This window comes from Teleopsis dalmanni, chromosome 1 (genome assembly GCF_002237135.1).
Source record: "Teleopsis dalmanni isolate 2A chromosome 1, ASM223713v2, whole genome shotgun sequence".
Taxonomy (NCBI): domain Eukaryota; kingdom Metazoa; phylum Arthropoda; class Insecta; order Diptera; family Diopsidae; genus Teleopsis; species Teleopsis dalmanni.
This window is the reverse complement of record NC_051846.1, coordinates 117,768,947-117,792,289: the sequence shown is the minus strand read 5'-3', so window position 1 is coordinate 117,792,289 and position 23,343 is coordinate 117,768,947. Positions and strand designations below refer to the sequence as shown.

Sequence of the window (23,343 nt, the reverse complement as noted above, 5' to 3'; positions counted from 1 at the left end):
TTTTTTTTTTTTTTTTTAACGAGGTGTAAAGCATCGAAAGCCTAGTCAGTGCGAGACTTTAACTCACTAAAGTCACCCCGATGTCCGACGGTTAGCCCTCTCGGGATCACCGATTTGGTATTTCGTCAAGAGGCCGTCCAGAGCACGAAGCTCAAACGTCAGTTTTTGTCGTCATTTCATTACATCCATTATCGTTGCAGTGATACATGCACTGCAGCTGTTCTTCTTTCCTCTTCCTGCAGTCGCAAACGCCGCATAATTTGAGTTGCGAATGTTTTAACTGCCTTCCATTTAAAGCTACTTGAGCACATTTCGTGCACAATGCTGTTAGGAGATGGTAGATATCCTAGGGCTTCCACAAGTATTTTCCGTTCTTCATTAAACCGTTCGCAGCTAAAGGCTACATGTTCTGCACTTTCTACGACGTTGTGGCAGTTTGGGCAGTATGGACTATCTGACAGATGAAATCTGTAGAGATATTCTAAAAAGCCTCCGTGGCCGCTCAATATTTGAGTCAGATTATAGTCAATTTCACCATGGTTTCTTAACACCCATTCCTTAATGTTAGGTATAAGTGTATATGTCCAACGTCCCTTAGAGGACTGCTCCCATCTTTGCTGCCATTCTCTAAATGAATATGCGCGTTCGGCCGATTTTTGATCTATCGTAGGTGTTATGCCTTGCCTGCCATAAAGACGGCTTAACTCTTTTGCATGTATGTCAACTGGTATTTTTCCAGCAATGACGCAGATTGCATCATCAGAGACTGTTCTATAATCGCAGGCAACCCGTAACGCACTGCGTCTGTATATTTGTGCTACCAGACGTAGCTGATGCTTTTTTGCTGCTGCCCATATAGGAGCAGCATAAAATATAATAGAGTCCGTTACAGTAGATAAAAGACGCCTTCTTTCGCCCTGAGGACCACCTGTATTAGGAAGAATTCGCGTTAATGCACTATTCACTTCCGCTGCCTTAGAGCTTACTGCTGTAAGGTGCTGTTTGAAGCTCAGTCTTGCATCGATTATGACTCCAAGGTATTTTATTGCTTCTTGTGATAATATTTCATGCCCGCCAATTATGATTTTCATCTTCTTTTTCTGCTTTCTTGCGGTTATCAGTACTGCTTCTGTTTTTTGCACCGCCAACTCCAGTCCTGCATTTTTAAGCCATCGTTGTACTCTTGCTGCTGCATCGTTACATTTTGCTTCTAAGTGATCAAGCTTTTTGTCAACCACCACTAGTGCGATGTCATCAGCGTATCCAACTATTGTCACTTTATCAGGAAGTCTTATTTTCAGGATTCCATCGTACATAGCGTTCCACAATGTGGGTCCAAGAACTGATCTTCTGTGTGATGACTGCACAGTATTTCATTGCAGTATATCCTCCGCTGGTAGCTTCCTTTGCAATATTTGTTACCGTTCTAATCGCATCTACCGTTGATCTAGCCCGCCGGAAACCGTACTGCTTATCAGAAAGGCCATTGGGACATCCAGATACTGCTGGAGACGTTCACTTATTATTCGTTCAAAAACCTTCCCTATTGTGTCCAACATACATAGAGGCCTATATGCAGATGATTGGTTAGGTATTTTCCTGGTTTAAGCAACAGTACCAGTCGTTGCAACTTCCATCGCGTTGGAAAAATACCTTCAGTAAAACAGGTATTATATATATCCACGAATATGTGTGGTTTTGCTCGTACCGCAGCCTTGAATAATACATTGGGGACTCCATCCGGCCCCGACGCCTTACCATCTTTTATACGACCCAATGTTTGCATCACTTCTTCTGATGTCACTGGTGGTATGTTGGTATTCCAATTCACCTGAAACATCTGATCGGTCATTTTCTCCTGTGGAGGAAAAAGTGCCAGAACAACTTCCTTCAATAGAATTGGGCATGTGGGCTGTGGGGACCTCGGTCCTTTTATTTTCTGCATGACGGTTTTGTAAGCCAGACCCCATGGATCTTCATCAGCACTATCTCGCATTTGCTTAAAGCATCGATTTTTGCTCTTTTCAATTGCTTTTTTAAGATCATGTTTTCGAATGCGATACTCTGCATATAGCTCATTGAAAGAAATATGTCGTCTAGCTCTTTGCGCTTTTCTTCGTGCTTTTATACAGGCTCTGCGAATATCAGCTATCTCGCTAGACCACCAATAAACTGGTTGTCGTTTGCCACTATATTTGCATCTTGGCATAGATATATCACACGCAGTTTCCATTTGTATAGCTATTTGTTCCGCCATGTCTTCTGCTGTTGTTTTGGAAACTTGAGCATCCTTCCATACTATAGAAAAAGCTTCTGAATTGAAGGCTGATGTTTTCCATTTTTTCTGCCGCACACTTTTGTCTACTTGCTGGTTTACCGTGCTGCGTACTTCCAACATTATAGCCCTGTGGTCACTGTGAGTATAAATGGATTCCTCTACTTTCCATTTTATGTTGTTTGCTGTGACGCGATCAGCAAAGGCCAAGTCAATTATTGATTTACCTCTGACGCAGTCGAATGTATAAACTCCAGGAGTATTCAGCAATACCAGATCCATTGCGGAAAATGTTTCCTCTATCAGTCTTCCTCTTGGGTTTGTGTATGTACTGCCCCAAGTTGTTGACCAAGCGTTAAAATCTCCAGTAATGAGAATAGGACGCTTCCCTCGTAATTCTAGAACCATTGCAACCATCATACGCTCAAAGTCTTCTAGAGACCATCTTGGTGGAGCATAGCAGCTCACCTGATACAGGCCTTCCATCTTCGCCCATGTATACCCTTTGTCTAGCATGAGCATCTTACTTTGGGGAATTTTTCCACCTACTATCCAAATCCCCGCTTGTCTCTCTGCATCTGTCAGCCAGTTCTGCGACTCAATATTACCGTATGGTTCCGATATTAGAACTACATCTACATTATTTTCGGCTAAGTAATTCTTCGTCTGTGTTCAGGTTTGTTATTAGGTCTCTGCACTGAATTGTAACGGTATGTGTTTTAAGGTTGACCGTTGCAATAGATTCCAAGGCTTTTTCAATAGCAGAGTGGTAATCGCTTGACCCTCCATCTTTGCTCCTCTTTAGTTCTATGAGAAGCCCTCCATTTTGAGTTGGCCGCATGGTTCTGACATTTTCGCTCAGAGCTTTGAGCTCTCCACTGTTTTTCACTTTCTTTAGTATGTCCGCATATGTCGTACCATCCACCTTTTTTTCTATAAGAGTTGCATCCGCTTTAGGTCTTATAGATCTTATCTTATTTTTGATTTTCGACGATTTTTCTTTTTTCTCGACTTTTGTCCATTTGTCAGACGGCATCTGCAGAGAAACTGTGTCAGCTTTTGTTTTCATGGCAGTGGGCGTATTGCGTTCCTGCTCCGAGCCTTTAGGGCTTAAGTCCACTCTCTTTCTTTTTTTTTGGTGATATTTCTATCGTTTCAGTCACTGTTGCTGGTAGCTTGCGTAACTGTTTTAGACCATCGGTTGGTCTGGATTTTCTTCTTTCGGAATCTAGTTCCATACTAAGCTCCGTGTGGGTGCGTTTGATTATGCTGCACATTTTCCTGATATCACCGTGAACATTGCGGCGTGGTTCGACATATTGTATTAGTCCATCTATTTCTTTTCCTAAGCGTTCAATTAATTCACTTATGGTAAGTACGGACTCGCCTGTAGCCACTGCTGGTAATATCAGTCTGTGCTGCGATTTTTTGTTTCGCCGTGCTGTGATGACATTTTCAGTGGGAGCGGTTTCTGATTCTCCATTGTTTGGTTGCAACTCTGTCATTGTTAGTGCACCTTTTGTCGTACAACTGCTCGGTGTTACTGTTTGTGAAGGGGACCTCTCACTCCCGGAGTTCCTCTTCGGTGGTTCTATTTGTGTTGTGTGCATTATTGTGCTATTTGTTTCTTCTTCGTTTTTATGTTCTGTATTATATATATTTATCATTTTATATGGGCCCCAACTCGCAGCCGCTATCTCCGCACGTGCATGTAGTTTCCGTAAGTCTTATGGTTATCTATGTAAACAGGGAGGCCATACGAGGGTTGACTCTGGTCCTTATGGGATCCAGAGTTCAGAGCCAGACTTCAATTCGGAATTAATAGGGAGTACTCTCAACCTAACCTACAAGGTCAACAACAAGATGACTACGCGCATTGAGCGCTATGTGAGACTTGCCAAGTTTTCGTGGGACGGAAGAGGCTACGGATCCTTCTGAGAGCCATTTTTGCAAGATTTCACTCCGCATACTCAGGTAACAGAGATTCGCAACCCCAGCCCATAACAAACTGTGTTTTCAACCTTATTTTCCGGTATGCCATAATCAGGAACCTTACCGGTCTCGGTTCCGATGCCTAACCATAGGCTTGTACAATATTTTTCTACATTCCAACGGTGGTGCTTCAGAGCCATTTTTTTACTGATGCTAGCAGTACAGAAACTGAAGGGTCTGGTGCTGCCACTATTGATTGATGAAGTCAATCTCTGTTCTGACCAATCAAGTGCTACTGTTGTCAATAGCTGCGTTTCAGCAAACATGATCCGCTCAATGATCTGGATCATCTTTGCTGAAACGATACCGATCGCGTTTGAAAATAATTGGCAACGCATGAAATAAGCCAGTTGGGTTTGTGTACAAAATTTTTTGATTTATGTGAATAATTTTGGCGCTAAAAAAATAAGTGAGAAAATTTTGAATACAAAAAATCTAAAAAATGGAAATTAAATAAAATCTGTTGAAATGTCTGAAGTATGAAATGTATGTTTTTACTTAGTATTTACTTTAAAACTTGTATTTAATTTTATAGTAAATAAATAAAAATTGCAGATTTTATTAGAATCATCGAGCGAAACTGACTCTTCCATTCCCTTTTTAAATACTAGTTCAAGTGTATTAAGCTCAAGGGATGAAGTGCATCAGCATGGATATAGTGGAAGTTTTGTGGAAATGTATAATCATAAGAATAAAACCGTACAAACGAAGCAAATGCTTTCATCCCTCAAATAATTTGTGTGATGCACGTTTGTTTGCATTTTGCGCTCTCACTTCACTTTTTGCTTACGAAGTCTTCGAAGTTTTTCACTACACTTAAACTTCGAAGACTTCGAGAACAAAAATTCACAAAAACTTCGAAGTTTTTTCCCACTTCGAAGATTTCGTTGAAATGCGAATATTCGAATATTCGAAGAACTTCGAATTTTTAAAAACTTCGAATAATGTGAACAGCACTATATTTTACATGCCACCAGTGCTAATGATACCCTTATTTTGAAGTTATTTAAGCCACCATCATATAGAGTTTTTGTTACAAAGTAAATGAAGTTTTATTTTATTTATTAATGAAGTACTAAAACCGTATTACAATCATTACAAGGTCTGAATTAAAAGATAAGTCAAAAATTATATTTGTTATGAAGACAACAGCATACGAATATCATTATTATCAGTAACATCCCAACATGTTTGATCATTTCTATCAATTAGTTTGCTATTTGCATTAAATGATAGTAAGAACGTACACAATCAAAGTGACCACCACTAACAGCATAATGTAAAGCAGTCTGTTCTTCATTTTCAAAACTTCCAAGATTGGCTTCTTTGACAAAGTAAAAAACATCTTTTTCATGTTCAGCTTTTTGTACTACATCATTTATCGGTAGTTCAGTGAAATGAACTACCCAACTAAAGACAGGTTCACATTTTTGTGTACTTTTTAGGTTTGGCTGCCAAAGCGGATCAAGATGTTTTACCTTTTCAATATACAAATTGCTTACAATCAATGTTGAACACAAACAAATTATTCAAATGTCAAAAATTACCAAAACAATATTGCCAAGTCAATGAAAATAAATTCAATTATTTTTTTGGAATCAGCCACTATAATAAAATTTTATCAAAGAAATGTTTACAATATTAAACAAAAGTAATTAAAATTTTAGAAAATACAAATATTTGCAGAATTTATTGCAAATGTTCATTAAATAATGAAAAATATATGCACAAAGTGATCAAGTTTTTGGTTAAAAGTTTTCTAATAACGATAATTAATTTTTTTTAATACAAATAAAACAAAACGTTTTAATAAAATTATTTTTTATTGTCATTTTCTATATTCTTATATTTATTTGAATTCAATTATGAAAATATTATCTTATGAAAATACTAAAATGGCAATCCTGGCGATTTAGTCTCGACTTAGCCACCTCGAAAATATGCTAAGTATCGACACATAACTACATTATCGGCACAACTTAGAATTTCCCTCATTTAGACCGCAACTTAGGCAAACTCGCACACGACCTAAATAATGTACAAAATAATAGCTCAATTTGTTTAAAAAATAATATTTTTACTTTTAGCGACAGTAAAAACTTAACCGCCAAAAACAATCAAATTAGGAGCAATTTTAGTCGTTTTTAACGAAATTTAGCGATTGTAAATTTAGCAAAATACGAAATTGGAGATTTCGCGATTTATCCGGAAAAATCACCTGTTTTTGAAAGTTGATAAAATTAGCGAATAGAAATTAAGCGTAACGAGTTAGCAGAATCGCAAAAGTCGCTAAAATGCATTTAAAGAATTTTAGCGATGGCCTTTTAGCGATAACGATTAGTGGAATCGGCCTGCTAATGTGACACTCTGAATAACATGTATTTTCGGCATAGCCCGAAAGAATGAATTTTGCCGATCCCCAGATACAGATACTTATTATAGTTTTTTAATAATTTTTTAAGTTGATTTTTAAAAAAATTTGTTTGGCTTATTTTGTAAATATCTCAGATATGACGCAACATACAATTATGAGGTATATGCCAAATGAAAGATTTATTGAATTTTCTGTATAAGAAGAATTTTTTGTTTGGTGGAAACGCTTAAATTTAGCTAATTTTGAAAATTTAATAAATTTAGAAAAGTTTCGCGTTCCATTTCCGGTTTGGACCTCCCAGCGTCGTTGCTATCTTCACCGCGGTGTTCGTTTTTTTTCTTGAACGCGCTTTTAAATTGTTTTTATGAAAACACATTTATACAATGAAATATCAAGAATATGGTGATGAGTTTCTTTTTGATGACTTCCCAACAATATGTAATGTAAGCGTTTTTTCTCAGCTTATTAATGAACTTCATAACTTATATTTATAGCCTACCCAAAAAGTGTTTCTTACACATTTAAATACGCAATTAAAGTTGCCAAAAATTATCCCTAAAATTTATACAACGCAAATATTGGCAAAACAATTTATTACATATTTAAATTGCAAAGGTTTTGTAGTAAGTGTCAGATCAATTCACGTGCTCTTTTATAAACATTGTTTTTTCCAGGAGATTTATGAAACTCATTTCATTATCTTGACACCATTTCAGCCATACAAACTTCGGTGTAATGATGGGTCTATTCTTAAGGTGCTTATTTGTGAGTCGAATGATATCAGTCATCAATTAATGGTATTGTTTTATAAAGGTATATTACGTAGAAAATTTTCGAAGATTAGCCGAGATAGGATAGTTCAAATGAAAAAATTTTAGTGACTTAACATTATTTACTCGTAGTATTTTTTATTTCAGAAAGAAAAGTTACCCATTTATACGGCGGAATTTGTACAGATATTCGAACTATTATCTTAAATGAGAAATTTTCTGAATGGATTGAACATGGCGTTAACAAACTTTATTTGAATATAAAAAGAAATACGAATTCGTGTAATCCTAGGTCATTAAATGATGCTCTTGATGAAATTGAAAATATAATTAGGTAAAATAATTGTTCTGAAATAAAACTAATTAACATAATTCTTTTTGCAAGAAATGACGAAAACATAACTATATGCATTCCTACGTTTGGATATGAAATGTTTATTAGCAAGTTATCTGAAAGATTCCGAAAACGCATTGTTATCGAAGGACCTTTACTCATTCTATATAAAAACCTGGATAATATGAAATATTTCATTAAATCGAGTGTTTGTAATTCAAAAATCGTATTGACTAATCAGGAACTTACAATGCAACATTTAATAAAGTAAACACTATACTTTGCGTATACTATATACTACTGAGTAAATAAATTAAAAATTTTTAGTGACCTTGGGAATAAAAAAATAATTAAAATTGTAGAAAATGTACAAATTTTTGATAAATCTATAAACAATTCGGGTTATTATGAAATTCAATGGTCACCATTCCCTACTCCATTCCATTTAAAATTATTAACGGGCGTAACTAGGCCTACTAAAATAATTGCAATATCTCAATCGTGTGAGGTTGATATTCAAATCCCAAATTATTTATATAAGTTATGTTCTATTAAGAGACATAATATTTCACTAAAAATAAATTGGGAAAAAAAGCGAGAATTAGCAGAAAAAAGGTAAAACGATAAGCATTAGTTTTTTAAGACATTTTTATTAACACATGTATTTTTTATTCCTAGGACGCTCCCAATAACGTATATGAGTGCCAACAATACTATTAATCGAAGTAAAAAAAAATCATCTATATATCACATTCGAAAATTAAATTTATGTTACTTGGAGGACGGAGACTCGGACAACAACTAGTTCATAAAATAATTATATTAGGTCCATTCAAACGGCAAAAAACAAGTTGCTTGCTTTAGTTTCTAAACGAGATATTGGCATTACTATTGCAATCTGTCAAATGTTATGCTTTCTTAAGACGCAAAGGTTGCATATTTAAACATAATGCAAGTAAACTCTTTTTTGCATATTTATTAATAAAAACTAATAAATTTATTAGCAAGTAATAAACTTTTAAGCATCTCTTAAGCTTATTGCCAACTAAAAACTTAATACCAACTAATAATTGTATTGCAACTAATAAATTAAAAAATTTAAAGCTCTTTTTAGTTATGTACTTATCATATACTCCTAAAAGTTTTTTTTTGTAATTTTAAAAATATTTATTTTCCAATTCTGCATATTTTTAAAATATTTCATTTCATAATTTCAAATTTGTGAAACTTTTAAATTTTGTTTACAAGCTTTGACAGACAACTGAAATATTCATTGAAATTTTCAATAAAGGTTCATAATAGATCGCTTAACGCTTTGGTAACTTTTTTTTCTGCAGTATTTAAAATTTTTGGCCAGTTCATAACTAGTCCTTTAGATAGAGAAAGTAGTGTTGTTTTGCGTACTTTAAGCGAACAGCTTATTTTTTTGCCATATTTCGGAGCTGCCGAATACATCTATTATTCATTACTATTTAACGTTATTATTTCATATTAATTTAAAATAAAACAAAATAAGTGTTAAAAAAATTCAATATTGATGTAAAACTTATATAAGTTTATTTTTAAAATATATTATTTAAATTATTTTATTACTAATTCTAATATCATTTAAATATACTTGTATAATATTCTTCTTCTAAGTCATATAAATCCATCGCCATTTCGTCACGAAGTTTCATTAATTTCTTATCGCATTCAATTTGTGTAGTACGAAAGAGGTGCGAATTACTCATTATAGCTTCATTAACCGAATGAAAATCGTTGAGTATTAAATATTGTTTGATGTCAGATACCAATTTCATTAGTGATTCTCCAGCGCGAACTAATTTGAATATAAAACAGGAAATAAATAATAAAAAGTAGTCATTTTTATGAAACACCTACCAATGTTTGCTGCCCGAACTTGCATTTCGAAAGTATCCTGTTCGCAAAGTGTAATTTTAGAAATTTGAGAATCGCCTTCACCACGAGCGAGTTTAATAATCTCTTAAAATTAAATATATTTAATAACGTTTTTCTAAATGTATTTTTTTATTTTAAAATAAAATATAAAAGAATAAAAACTAAAAAATACATACCAAATTTACGTCAACCTAAAAATATATTTTAAAATCTTAATCTAAATAATGTGTATGTTTGAAGCGTATCTAAGTGCTCGACGTTTATTATAAGATATGCACGCCACAAAGACATAAAGTGTTGGACGTATTGAAAATTTATTGGCAATTTATTATTGTCTTTTAAGGTTTTCGTTTGCTTTTTTAAATTAATTTTTGTAGATAAGAAAGCCGCTTTTTCTATTCAGTTTATATTTACTTCACTTATTCGCTATTATGCACTATCACCTCTGCCTTGAGTTTACTCCGCATTTGGCGTTGTGAATATGTAGTTTTTTTTTCAAATAATTTGATTTTTGATAAAAAATGGACCATTTCTAAAAAAAATAATTGTAAAAAAACTGTGTGCACGATTTTTAAGCTTTTTGGAAAAGAAATTTTATTTTTAGAAGGAAATTTATGCCATTGTTCTTTCGCAAACAATGTTATAATGATTATAGTAAGTAAGCTCAAAAAATGCTACTTTTCAACAATTTTTTATGATAAAAATAAAATATGTTATGTAGGTTTTAAAATTATGTTTTATACACTTAATCGAATACAAACACTATAATCAACAAAAATTATTTATACCCATTTTTAGTAAATGAAATTTTAGAGATTTGAAACCCTCTAAAAGGTTTCGGCCTATGGTTAATACGAAAGTTTTTATATATTATATGATCGGCTTGAAAACGGATTATAGGAAATTCTGATAATACTGATTTACAAATAATGAGCGAAAAAATTAATAAGGCTTTGAATAATAACAATACTCAAATTATTGTAAATAAAGCTAACTTAATAAAAATTAAGTTAGAAATGATCAAGTATTGTGTATGCAATTTATTCTTGACGTTTGGGAACAGGAAGAAGACCTTTCAGGACTTTAGGGCGGATGAACCATGAATTCGATTTTTTGAATGTTCAAATAGCCGGTTTTTAGACGAGATATATGGGCACTCGCACTGTCTTGATGGAGAATGGTCCACGGCGCTTGTTTATTTTCCGTACTTCAGTAAAGACTTTCAGTAAAACAATGGTTGTATATCATTCGGAATTGACCATTTCACATTCCTGTAATGGTACGAGTATAGTTATCATATAACCAATTTTCCCGAAAAAACAAGCGTCCATTTGTTTCGAAGTGCTTCAAACGCGAACAACTTTTGATGGATTTGGTTCATCTTGAAACTTCTATACAGTCGACTGCCATTATATCCAGCTTATACGCATACAGTCATGATTCGTCATCAGTTACAATCTTTTATACATCTTTTGAAGCAGCGCCATTGTACTTCTTAAGCATTTGTGTGCACCAATCGACACGAGTATCTTATTAAGACTTTGTCAAATGATGGGGGAATCCAATGAGAACAAACCTTTCTCACGGCTAAATGATCGTGCAATATTTTATATATGCTGATGATACTAATGCCGTTAATCTCGCAGTATGTCATATGATGATCTTATATTATCAGTTTTTGCACAGCAACTGATTTTGGACGCCTTTCACAAATTTCGTTAGTATCGCGGCCACAAATGTGGAAATAAGCTGATCGATGCACTCTTGTCTTAATACTTGCAATCCACGTCGAAAGTAGTAATAAATTATCGCACGAAAATTTTCTCGCGTTAATTCCATTTTTTCGCAAACACTTATTTTACAAATCACTGTAAATAATACAAATGACGTCCTTTCGACCAAAAGGCTATGGAAGCGTTAGATGAGACCTGACAACAATCAATGTTGCCAAGGCTCAACTTAAATAGAAATTTGTGAAGTTTTACTTTTAATACAAGTATATAAAATAAATACTGTAATAAAAATTTATTTAAAAAAAAATTAAAATGTAAAAATGAAATACTTGGATTAAAAGACAGACGCAAGCAATACAGCAATTTATAAATATGTATGTAATGATAAAAATATAATTCCTATTATTGTTAAATAACCAAACTACTAATTGTACAGAAGTTTATATGGACAAAATTCAAACCGATTTATTACTTTTAAACAACTATAATGAAACAGTACAATATAACAATAAAAATGGATAAGAAAACCATTTGTACCCACATTTGTAAATATCCGCATTGCAAATTCTACCCGCAGTCTTGAAATCAAATATAAATTATGATCATACAGAACAAGTACTCTTATTGGAATTGATGAAAGATTTAAATATAAAAAATAACAAATACACAAAAAACCACTGGAAACTTAAAACCATAAAAAATTTTTTATATTATTGGTCTTTTAACTACTTTAATTTCAGTAATAATATTCTTTCAAGGTAGTAGCGTACGTACCGGTAGGGCCATTCATGCTAATACAGTCGAGAGAGACCACGGTAACTAAGCGCGACCTAATGATTATAAAACCCTAGTGTCTTTTTGGGAGCTAAACTGTCACTAGGTGAGTGTGGACTACTCAGACATGAATTCAAACCGGAAAGGAATTCTGTTTCCAAGAGGTAACCGGTCACCGGTTAATCATTCTGCTTTACTAGCAGCAAGCACATTGGATTGGGAGGTGTTAAATTCAAGTCAAAATATTCTGTCGATAAACGAAACCGAAACCAATTTATTCTAAATCAAAACTCTTAATAGTCTATGCATACAAGACGAAGACAACTCATCGGCATGAAAGATACTATTTATCTTGCAACTTGGAATGTGCGGACATTAAATGAAGCAGGGAAATTAGAGCAAATACGTAAAGAAAGTTTAATACTTACAAAATTGATATAATGGCAATACAAGAATGCCGTTGAAACCGCTATGGAGAAATTAGAGATCAATACAGTCTTCATATATTCTGGTAAACCTACTGATTCGGAACGAAATAGAGGGGTCGCTTTTCTCATGATAACTAAGATATCAAAGGGTATCATTGAATGGATGCCTATAAATGAAAGATTGATAGTATTATAAAATAAAATAGTTATTGTAAACTGCTATGTACCTACTGAAGTTTGATCCGACAACGTCAAAGACGAGTTTTATGATCAACTAAGTAGTTGCATAAATGCCCATAGCCGAAGAGGAGATAATTATTGTTCTCGGCGATATGAATGCTAAAGTGAAGTCAAACATGGAATAGGTGCAAAACGATAACGGCTGAAGACTCACAGAATTATGCTGTAATAAGAATATGGTTATTGGAGAACTCGCATAAAATTACTTGGGCTTCACTCGACCACAGAACATTGAATCTAATTGATCATGTGTTAATTAACAGCAAATGGAAGTTATCACTTTTAGAGTCCTGATCAAAAAGACGCGCAGACATTGAGAGTGATCACAATTTAGTTTTAGCTAAACTGCGCTTAAAGATTGTTGCCATTGCAAGTAATAACGCCAAAAGAAATATGAAGCTCGATACCAGAAAACTGAAAATGAAGGGTATGTTGCACTTTATGAAAAAACAATTATTTCGAAATTCTTCCGCATGAACAAAAACGAAGAAGAATCAAGCGTCGTTAATAGATTTGTAGAAAATCTGACAAAAATCTATGAAGGAAATGAGGTTTTCGAGCTGGCCAAAAACAGAATACAGCCAGAATACGCTGTAGCTATATGCAAAACAAAAAGCCTGTATGAGATTGCTCGCACTCTGTCGGGCAGAGAAATCAGCAGCAGAAAGTCAGTCAGAAATAAGCAAGGCACGCTGTTGACAAACGAAAGAGAACAAATGGAGCACTGGGCTGAGTACTTTAGAGAAGACTTGAATAATCCGGGAAACTCTAGTGATGACGATGAACTGCGCTTTGCTGATATGTCTAACTGTCTCAACAGTATTGATATGTCACTACCATCCAGAACTAAAGTTGTTGCGACAGTTAAAGATTTGAAAAATTTTAAAGTTTAAATCACCCGATATTGACAACATTTGTGCAGAATTTTTCAAAAACTACACCGGTACATGTGAAATGTTTTCAGACAATTTGAAGAAGAAATCCATACAATTTCTTCTTTTTTTTTGTTTTAAGAGAATGTGTACGCATTATTTCTTTGTTGGTGCATTGAATATAGTTATGCAAAATTGTAAGTAATGTGTGTGCGTACAATTTGAATGCAAATAATAAAATTTTATCTTTATAAAATAGTGCTTGCGGCGGATTTTTTAAAAGTTATGGCCAATTCGCATGTATTCAAGGCGAATTAAATGGGATGGGTTATTTTTGAAACATAATATGCAGAGAAGCCAACAGTAGAGTGAGATTTACAGTGATTCTTGAGGCCCTATTCTTTACTAGAAGAGGACTGCAGTAATAACATTCGTCATTGTAAAACTTTACTATCAAAAAAATGAAAATAGTATTCTCCTCAAGAAAATGATATCGAAATGGAAAAGGCATCATTCACATCTCAAGTCCAAAGAATTACGAGAATAGATCAAATACCATTATCCTATAATATTACTTTCAAGGGCTATTGTTTCTTTAAAGAAAAGAAAAAGCAAAAAAAAAAAACAATATATAATAAATAATATATACTTATTATATATGTATTATATTCATTTATTATATTATATATAATATACAATGGTGGACATAAGTATTTTGACATTAAAAAATCGTATATTTTGTGTGATTAACTATAATTTATTTATCCAAAATATATAAAAAAAATATATGTATAACAATAGTGTGTTATGGTAATAAAATAACAAAGTTATTGAATTCCATATTAAAGTTTAAAAAAATAAAACTTCATAAATTTAAGAGGACAAAAGTATTTTGACAATATATTATTTGTAAGAAAATTAAAATAATTTCAGAAACTTTCAAGAATAAGAAAAAAATTAACAAAAAATAAACCCTCCTTTGGCATCTTTTACCTTCTGCAAACGTCCAGGAAGCGATTTTACTAAATTTATGTAAGGACATGTCCTTCCAAAGTCCTTCAACCTCTGCAATCATATCGTCGCGCGTTTTTGTTATACTTGACTTCTCTTGTGTTTTATATAAGCTCACACATTCTCTATTATATTTAGATCCGGACTTTGGGGTGGCCAATCTAGTGTATTTACATCCAAATCCCTCAGAAAATTTGTGATCATTTTGGTCTTGTGGCATGTAGCATTATCCTGTTGCAGGATAAAGTCATGTCCAATGAGCCGGTCACCGAAAATAAATGCGCGGACATTCAGGATGTGTAAATAATTGTCTTTATGCATAGTACCATCGATTGGTATCAAATCACCGATCCCGTTAAAGCAAACACATCCCCAAAAATCACAGAGCCTCCACCATGTGGTATCCGTTCGCATACTGATCTTACTTTTTGTCAATAATTTTTGGGTATTCTGCAGTATATTTTATTTTTAGACCCATCATACTCAAATGTACTTTCATCAGTCCACAAAATGTTCCCAAAAAAATTGAGGCTTGTGAACAAATAATTTGGCAAACGCTAAACGCTTAATCTTACTTTTTGGCGAAATAAAAGATATTGAGAGGGGTACATAAGTAGCAAAGTTGGCCCGTTTCAACCGCCTTTCAATGATTTTATGGCTTATTAACGTATCGTACTGATTGTTAACTTCAATTGATACTGCCTTTGGTGTAATTAAGATATCCTCCTTAAATTTTCCAAGGATTATGCGATCCTGCCTTGGTGTAGTCTTGCGTGGTCTACATTGCTCTGGCTAAATTACTTATTAAATTTGTTAGTTTATGCTTATTGATTTGGTAGTAAATTGTTTGCCAAGGTACTTTATAAAATTGGGCAAGACTTTGTACCGACATACCTGCGCTGTACTTTATTACCATTTCGTTACGCTGAATTTGGCTTAGTTCACGTGTTTCACCCATATTTTAAATAAGAAAAAACGAAAAATAAATGAAATTAAAAAAAAACGAAATTCAGATTAGATTAGCCGACTTTACAAATTGCAAAAAGTTGTGTTTATCGCACGTGACACAAATAAGGACCAAAACAATGCAATGTCAAAATACTTTTATCCAGCCACAAGTGCATAATATCTCACATAACATGTCATAGCAAATAAACGGATTAGCTTATCAGTGCAATTTTTTTTTTTTTATAGCTATAAATAGCAGTTATCTATTGAAAGTTTAATAGATACCGATACTTCTACGATTAAAAATAGACACGCAATTGTACATTGCTTGGCACTTTGTCAAAATACTTATGTCCACCATTGTATATTTATATTCCTACTCAATAAAGTGAGTATTACTTTCGTATAAAATATTACAAAAATTTTATACACTAACTTCTATAATAAAATTTATAATTAAATAAAATTAACATGTTTTTTCCCCATGTTAATGAAAACAACGGTGAATGATGAGTTATTTTCATGAAGTGCATAGTATAAAAAAAATATGTTAGCATTTTGTACTCCACACCAATGCTCTTTAATTCAAATATATTGAAACAGGAAAATTATAGATCAAATTAATTAAATTAATTGTTATGATTAAGTCATAACAAAATCTGCAGAAATTGTACTCATGCAACGATTATAGCTACACAAAGAAGTATTCGTAAATGTTCAGCAAGTTCGCAATAGTTAAAAAACATATAGTATAAACAATTAAAACATATTAACATATATAATAAGATTTATAATAATTAAAACGAACAGGGTTTCTTAATAAAAATTAAGTAGATGTAATAGCCCACGAAAAATATTAGAATTAAAATAAATATTTGGTTACTGGAATAAATAATTGCATCAAATAAATAATATATTAGGTGTACCGGTATGAAATGAGCGTTTTTTGGTGAAAATAAAACACTAATTATTAATAGGAAAGTAAAAAACATTTTATTCAAAGTATTGGCCATTGCTTTCTATACATTTTGACCACCTTTCTGGCAATTTGTGGATACCACGCCAAAAAAATTGTTCGTCTTTTAAAGCAAACCAACCAGACACCCAATTTTCGACCTCCTCGTAGGAATCAAAATGCTGCTCAGCCAATGCGTGTCCCATCGATGAAAACAAATGGTAGTCGGAAGGAGCCAAGTCTGGTGAATACGGCGGGTGGGGTAGCAGCTCTCAGCCAAGTGTTTTGATTGCATCCTGAACCCGTTTTGCTTTGTGTGCAGGTGCATTGTCATGGACCAGAATTACCTTGCCGTGTCTTTTGGCCCATTCTGGTCGTTTCTCGATCAATGCATGGTTTAAATTTATCATTTGTTGTTCATAGCGACCAGCATTGACGGTTTCACCAGGTTTTCGGAGATCGTGGTACACCACACCTTTCTGGTCCCACCAAACACACAGCATTGTCTTCTTGTCGAATCGATCTGGTTTTGCAGTCGATGTTGATGGTTGTCCCGGATTAACCCATGATTTTTTCCGTTTAGGATTCTTAAAATAAATCCATTTTTCATCGCCAGTAACAATCCGATGCAAAACCGATTTTCTTTCGTGTCTTTGAAGCAAAATTTCACAAGTGTTTTTTCGGTTTTCCATCTTTCATTCAATTCATGTGGCACCCATTTTCCACACTTTTGGATCTTTCCCATGGCTTTTAAACGGTCAAAAATTGTTTGTTGTGCAACATTTAACATTTCTGCCATTTGCTTTTGACCCAAAGTGTCATCTCCATCCAATATCGTTTACAATTCGGCGTCTTCAAACTTTTTTGGCGGTCTTCCACGTTTTTCATTTCTCACATCAAAATCATAATTTCTGAACCGTTGAAACCATCTTTTGCATGTTGCTTCTGATAGAGCATGATCACAATATGTCTCGACAAGCATTCGATGCGACTCTGCACCACTTTTCTTCAAATGAAAACAAAAAATTAATGCTTTCCGCAAATCATCACTTTCTCGTACAAAATTCGACATTTTTTACACGATGAAAAAATACGATGTTGTCTGTTCAATGACTTGATGTATAATAAATATATTTCACACATGTCATACCAAACAAACAAAAATAAATAAAGGCTCGTTCACAACAAATGTTCCCTGTCGGAACATTTGTATCTTTACGCTCACTTCATACCGGTACACCTGGTGCATATGTATGTAAATGTTTGGTACACGACACAACCTCTAACACAATTTTTCACGATATATAAAATCATTATTTCTATAATTTTTTATAAATATGAACTTACTTCTTATTGTTGCTAAGCTAAGACAAAACAAGTTATTAATATAGAGTGAAATTCCCCTAACTCGAAGTCCCCACAACTCGAACTGCTATGTACAAACTTTGAATTTTCAAGAACTATTCCTTGTATTTTTTTTTCCATAAGTCGAATTCCCCTAACTCAAGTATTTCCGTAACTCGAAGTAAACATTCACAGCTTTTTACCACTTCCCTCTAAATTTATCTCCACAATACAAATTTTTACTTTTGCCTTTATATTTTCAAATACTTTTGTCAGTTACTTTTATAACTTTCGACGACGCTTAGATGACTAACAATTGCTATTTATTGTAAATTTCCCTAATGCGATGACGGAGTTAAGCTTATTATCAGTGAAGCAGTAGTACTTTCAATCACAAATATGAGTAAAAGAAATTTGAAATGTTTGACAATCCCGGAAGAAATCAATTTAATTAATGAAGTAGAAAAACGTGACAAAAACAAAAATAAGATATAGCCGAAAAATATGGAATTCCTTGTAACACCTTATTAACGATTTTAAAAATAAGGACAACTTAAAAAGAGAGTTCTGTAATAATAAACGTAAACGGATTACAATATGTAAATAAGATGACGTGGATGAAGCTATATTGCAGTGGATAATTACTGCAAGAGCAAAAAATCTACCTCTGTTGTATAGTATTATTAGAGAAAACGTTAGGCAGTTTGCATACACAATTGCTACAAAAAAAGATGCGATCAAGACAATTTGAACATTTATCCATGCCAGAGCAAACGCATTGGATCATATATTCCAACTAAAAGTTTGGAAAATTATATATAAAAAGAACAAGTAACCAGAAAACTAATACATATAATCGAATATTTTAAATAAAAATTATGCGTGTATATTCAAATTATTAAATATTTAGGAATAGTAAAAAAATGTAACTGAATATTTTAAATAAAAAATAATTGGTAGAAAAACCAAAATGAAGTTTTTTCTCTATTACTCGAACTTTTTTTGCCGTCCCCTTCACGATTCGAGTTAGTTGAATTTAGTTGTACTTTAAAGATTAGTTGCTACTCTAAGTAAAAAATATGTAAAACAAAATATTATGTAAAATATTAGAAACAAATATGTTAAATTGTTAGGTACAAGAGTTATAAAACATCATAGGTGTCACTTTTACGTAATTTTTTTCAATAACTCGAATTAACATATATAAAACAATTCTTCCGTAATATTATTGCAATTTTTTGAACGGTTTAAAACTTATGGCAAACTAAAGTGAAATTTTGACACAGTTACCGTTTGTGGACTTTAGGGTTAAATAAAAATAAGAAAAACTAATGGCAATAAATTATCTGAATTATAAAGCAATTAATATACATATTATTAGTGAGATGCGAATAGTTTCGTTTTAAAATAGGTATGCAAATTGTTTGTTTGAAAACCAAAAATCAGCATGTTGTACACACAGTGTACTGAAAATGTTTTTGCATACTTCGAGCTATGCAAATGTTCAATAAGAGCTTCTTTTCAAAAAACTTCACACAATATAACACGAGAGTCTGTCAACGAAGATCAGATTGATCACATTACTATCAGCAACAGAAGAGGATTTTGATTACTCGCTATAATCCTTAATTCATCCTAGCAGCAAAGCAAAGTTCCGGTACAAAGTTTGGAACTAAAATTTAAAGAAAAAAATAAGCATATTTAGTGTTCTTGTGATCATAAAGTAAGTACTATATTAAAAAGACCTTCAATATAGCATTTTTTTTAAGTACATAGATTATCAGCATAGAAAATAACCTTAAATTCGTTTATGATAATATCGAGGTATTACCGCATTGTTGAAATATAAAAGAAAAGTTATTTATTAGGAACACCAAAATTAATTAAAATCTAAGGCAATATATTTTGATGTTGTAGCATTCTTACCCTCAAAGTTTTCCAGCATACTTTTTACATCTTCTTTTAAACGTAATTGGTACGACTTAAGTAAAGCTTCTCTTGATTGTATTATATTTGGTTTACTCATTTCTTTAAATCTTATTCCTATTTAAAAGACAACATGCATTGAGCACTGCAAAGTCGACTTAGTGGAATAATACGAAACTAACAAGTTGCTTCGGAGAGCAGGATTGTTATTCAAAAAAAATTAAAAAAATTGAACCTGAGCCTAGATAGCAACGACGCTGAGGGGACCAAGCCGGAACTGGAACACGAAATTTTTCTAAGTTTATTAACTTGTCAAAATTAGCCAAATTTAAGCTTTTTCACCAAGTTTGAAATATGAAAATACAATTATCTTTCATTTGGTATATACCTCATAACTGTATGTTGAGTAATAGCTGAGATATTCAAAAAATAAAAAAATAAAATTTTTTGAAAAAACTGACTTTTTTTACTTAAAAAATAATTAAAAAACAACCACAAACGGCCCCGACATGCACGAATACTCACCTGAAAACCAAAACACAATTTTAAAACCTCAATTAGATATTTTAATTTTATCATAAAAAATTGATAAAAAATAGCATTTTTTTAGCTTACTTTACTGTAATCATTATATCCGCGCGTGCAATAACGGCCCCGCAATGGAATTAATTTTTCTTCAAAGTGAATAAAATTTCCTTTCCAAAAACCTTAAAATCATAAAAATCGTACATACAGTTTTTCCACAATTATTTTTTAAAAACTGTCCATTTTTTACCTAAAATCCAATTATTTGAAAAAAACCTCCATACTCACAGCGCCAAATGCGGAGCAAGCTCAAGGCAGGCGTGCCAGCGCCATCTAAATTTCAAGTATCAATAAGATGTTTGTATTTTTTTACGCAAGTATTGCGAATAAATGAATTACTGAATATTTGAATAGAAAAAGCGACTATCATATCTAAAAATATTAATTAAAAAATAACTATAATATAGATCCAATTGCACGCGAAAACCTTTAAAGATAATGAAACACACTTTCAATTGCAACATAAATCAGAAAGATTGATTTTGTCTTCACCCCAGGAAATTTAATCAAACATGAAAATTATTATTTCTTTTAAAACACATGTTTTTAAAAAAGTAAAGATGAGAAATGTTAAGATATACAATATAATGCATAATTGTAAAATATCAACAAAATATTTCAATTATATCATAGAAATTTCAATAAAAATAAGAAATTTTTTTCATAGTATGCATTTATATATCGAAATAACTTTTCGTGCATAAACTGCCCCTCAATCATCTATACATCCCCATAAAGATGAAGAAATTTCCTTTACAAAGAGCTAAAAAACTTAAAAATCGTGCATGCAGTTTTTTTATAATCATTTTTTAAAAATTTCTCTATTTTTTACCAAAAATTCAATTTTTTTGAATAAATAAATTATGTCACAGCGCCAAAAGCGGAGGAAGTTCAAAGTAGATGGAATGGTTCGATCGAAATTTTGAGTCTAACAAGAACACTTATCAGTGTTACAAACCATTTCTTTTTGGAAATGCTTGATATGTTTAGAATCTGTCAATGTTTATGCAAAATCATTCAGTGGCGGAATAAGAAAAAGGGAAAGCAATTTTATAACACTATAGCTTTCTAAACTCTTGATATAAAAAACATATTAAACATATAATTAATGGAAATTAAAAAATAAGGAAAATATATAAATAGATAAAATAAAATTAAAATTTATTTAGTGAACTATAAATAGGTGACATGTACTAGAATCTGTCAATTAGACAAATTATAAAATTCGTATCAGATATAAGACAATAAATAAATATAAAAAATATACAATTTTATGTTGATGTACTTTTCATATTTTACATGTTAATTTTTATCCATAAAAATTAAAAAGCAATCACATTTTTCATTTATTTTAATTTTATATGATTATATTTGCTTTTACAAGTATTTAATTTTACTTTTAATCAGGCTATGTATGTATGTGCACAGGTATAAAATATAGCTGGCGTCACAATAGTTTCGTGCACTTTTTTCTATGCGCATGCATCATCAAGTTTATGCTTTATATGCTTATAATAATTATTTAAAAGCATTTATTTATTAAATATGTGTGTTAATTGGTTTTACTTATTTTTATATGTACATTGATTTCAATTCAGTTCTAAACAATGCATTCAAATATGTATAAAACGGAGACTTAAAACATATTTTTTCCCCACCCGTCTGTCTGTCGCCATTTGATAATTATGCACTTGGTTATATGCAATCCTGAAGCAAAAAAAAAAGTTTCATACATTTTTATAATGCGTATGCAATTACCCAGCATATCATTACATACAGCATATATATGTATAAGTACATACATATAGTATGTGAATATAAATTTTTCTTATAATTTATTCTTGTTTTATATGAACATTTAGTATTTATTATTTTTTATTTATAATTTAAGATTAAAATGAATATAGTAATAATATAAAAAATTAAAATAAAACAAATAATATGAGTGTTAAATTACATATGTATGTATGTACATATTTATATTAGCGATTTTTATGCCGTTATGTTTTTTTTGAAGTTTTTCATTTATTGCATATCATAGCTCTGCTTGCCTATGCGCATTGACAAACTTTTTTTACCTACATACTTGTGCATTAAACTTCGTAGGATTTTTGCGAAGTCTATAGTGAATGACAACAACACAAAAACACAAAAAGTAAATGCGAAAGTGTTGTGCGCAGCGGATAGTGATTTGAGGGTGGGTTTATATGTTTATATTTGCTTGTGCAAGTGCCTTAACTTTTGTCTACAAGTTTCGAACAGATCGAATAACAAAATGATCCAAATATTTATTTCACCCACTGCTTGTGCATTCTAAATAATATTTAATTAATATTCAGTATGATATATGTACGTATATAATTATATTAATATATATATATTATATTATAATATAATATAATATAATATAATATAATATAATATAATATAATATAATATAATATAATATAAATTACTTGATATGTAAATGCAACATAAATATAAAATAAATTCAATATATGTATAACACAAAAATAATATAAATATAATATAAATACAATATAAAAATAATATAAAAATAATATAAATATATTAAAAATGTAATATAAATATAAAATATAAATATATAACTTGAAATATAATAATACAAATATATTAAAAATATAATGTAAGTACAATATACACATTACTTGAAATATAACATCAATATAATATAAATATAACATATATATATAATATAAACACAAAATGGACATTAGGAAAGTACAATATAAATATAATATAAATAGAACGAAAAAATAATATAAATATAATTTAAATATAATGCGAATATAATATATATATAACTTAAACATAATTTCTATTTAATATAAATATAACATCACCAATATAAATTTAATA

General features: G+C 31.7%; 2 protein-coding genes across 9 annotated transcripts; one reads left to right on the top strand and one right to left on the bottom strand.

Annotated features, from left to right (window-relative positions):
* The first annotated feature begins 6,903 nt into the window (after positions 1-6,903).
* Positions 6,904-8,934, top strand: LOC119667908. 8 transcript variants are annotated; one of them, XM_038077255.1, is made up of 7 exons: positions 6,904-7,084; positions 7,136-7,264; positions 7,316-7,454; positions 7,544-7,745; positions 7,797-8,012; positions 8,073-8,360; positions 8,424-8,934. In XM_038077255.1, exons 1-7 carry the CDS (start codon positions 7,025-7,027, stop codon positions 8,548-8,550), a joined length of 1,161 nt encoding a protein of 386 aa, XP_037933183.1. In that variant the 5' UTR covers positions 6,904-7,024; the 3' UTR covers positions 8,551-8,934. The 8 variants fall into 8 exon arrangements, with proteins under 8 accessions (XP_037933183.1, XP_037933185.1, XP_037933186.1 ...); XM_038077257.1 differs by having other exon boundaries at positions 6,905-7,079; positions 7,149-7,264; XM_038077258.1 differs by having other exon boundaries at positions 6,905-7,079.
* Positions 8,935-9,315: 381 nt separating this feature from the next.
* Positions 9,316-20,085, bottom strand: LOC119667906 (mediator of RNA polymerase II transcription subunit 22). The gene is made up of 3 exons (XM_038077254.1): positions 19,879-20,085; positions 9,630-9,731; positions 9,316-9,567 (listed from the first exon to the last, which is right to left on the bottom strand). The coding sequence occupies exons 1-3, from the start codon at positions 19,976-19,978 to the stop codon at positions 9,350-9,352; spliced, it is 420 nt and encodes a 139-aa protein (XP_037933182.1). The 5' UTR covers positions 19,979-20,085; the 3' UTR covers positions 9,316-9,349.
* Positions 20,086-23,343: the final 3,258 nt, after the last annotated feature.

Coding starts and splice junctions, on each gene's coding strand:
- LOC119667908 (XM_038077255.1), top strand. CDS start 7,025: ATGAAATATCAAGAATATGGTGATGAGTTTCTTTTTGATGACTTCCCA. Junction 7,455..7,543: donor AATGGTATTGTTTTATAAAG/GTATATTACGTA, acceptor ATTTACTCGTAG/TATTTTTTATTTCAGAAAGA. Junction 8,361..8,423: donor CGAGAATTAGCAGAAAAAAG/GTAAAACGATAA, acceptor TTTTATTCCTAG/GACGCTCCCAATAACGTATA.
- LOC119667906 (XM_038077254.1), bottom strand. CDS start 19,978: ATGAGTAAACCAAATATAATACAATCAAGAGAAGCTTTACTTAAGTCG. Junction 9,732..19,878: donor TATGCTGGAAAACTTTGAGG/GTAAGAATGCTA, acceptor TTTAATTTTAAG/AGATTATTAAACTCGCTCGT. Junction 9,568..9,629: donor AGTTCGGGCAGCAAACATTG/GTAGGTGTTTCA, acceptor TATTCAAATTAG/TTCGCGCTGGAGAATCACTA.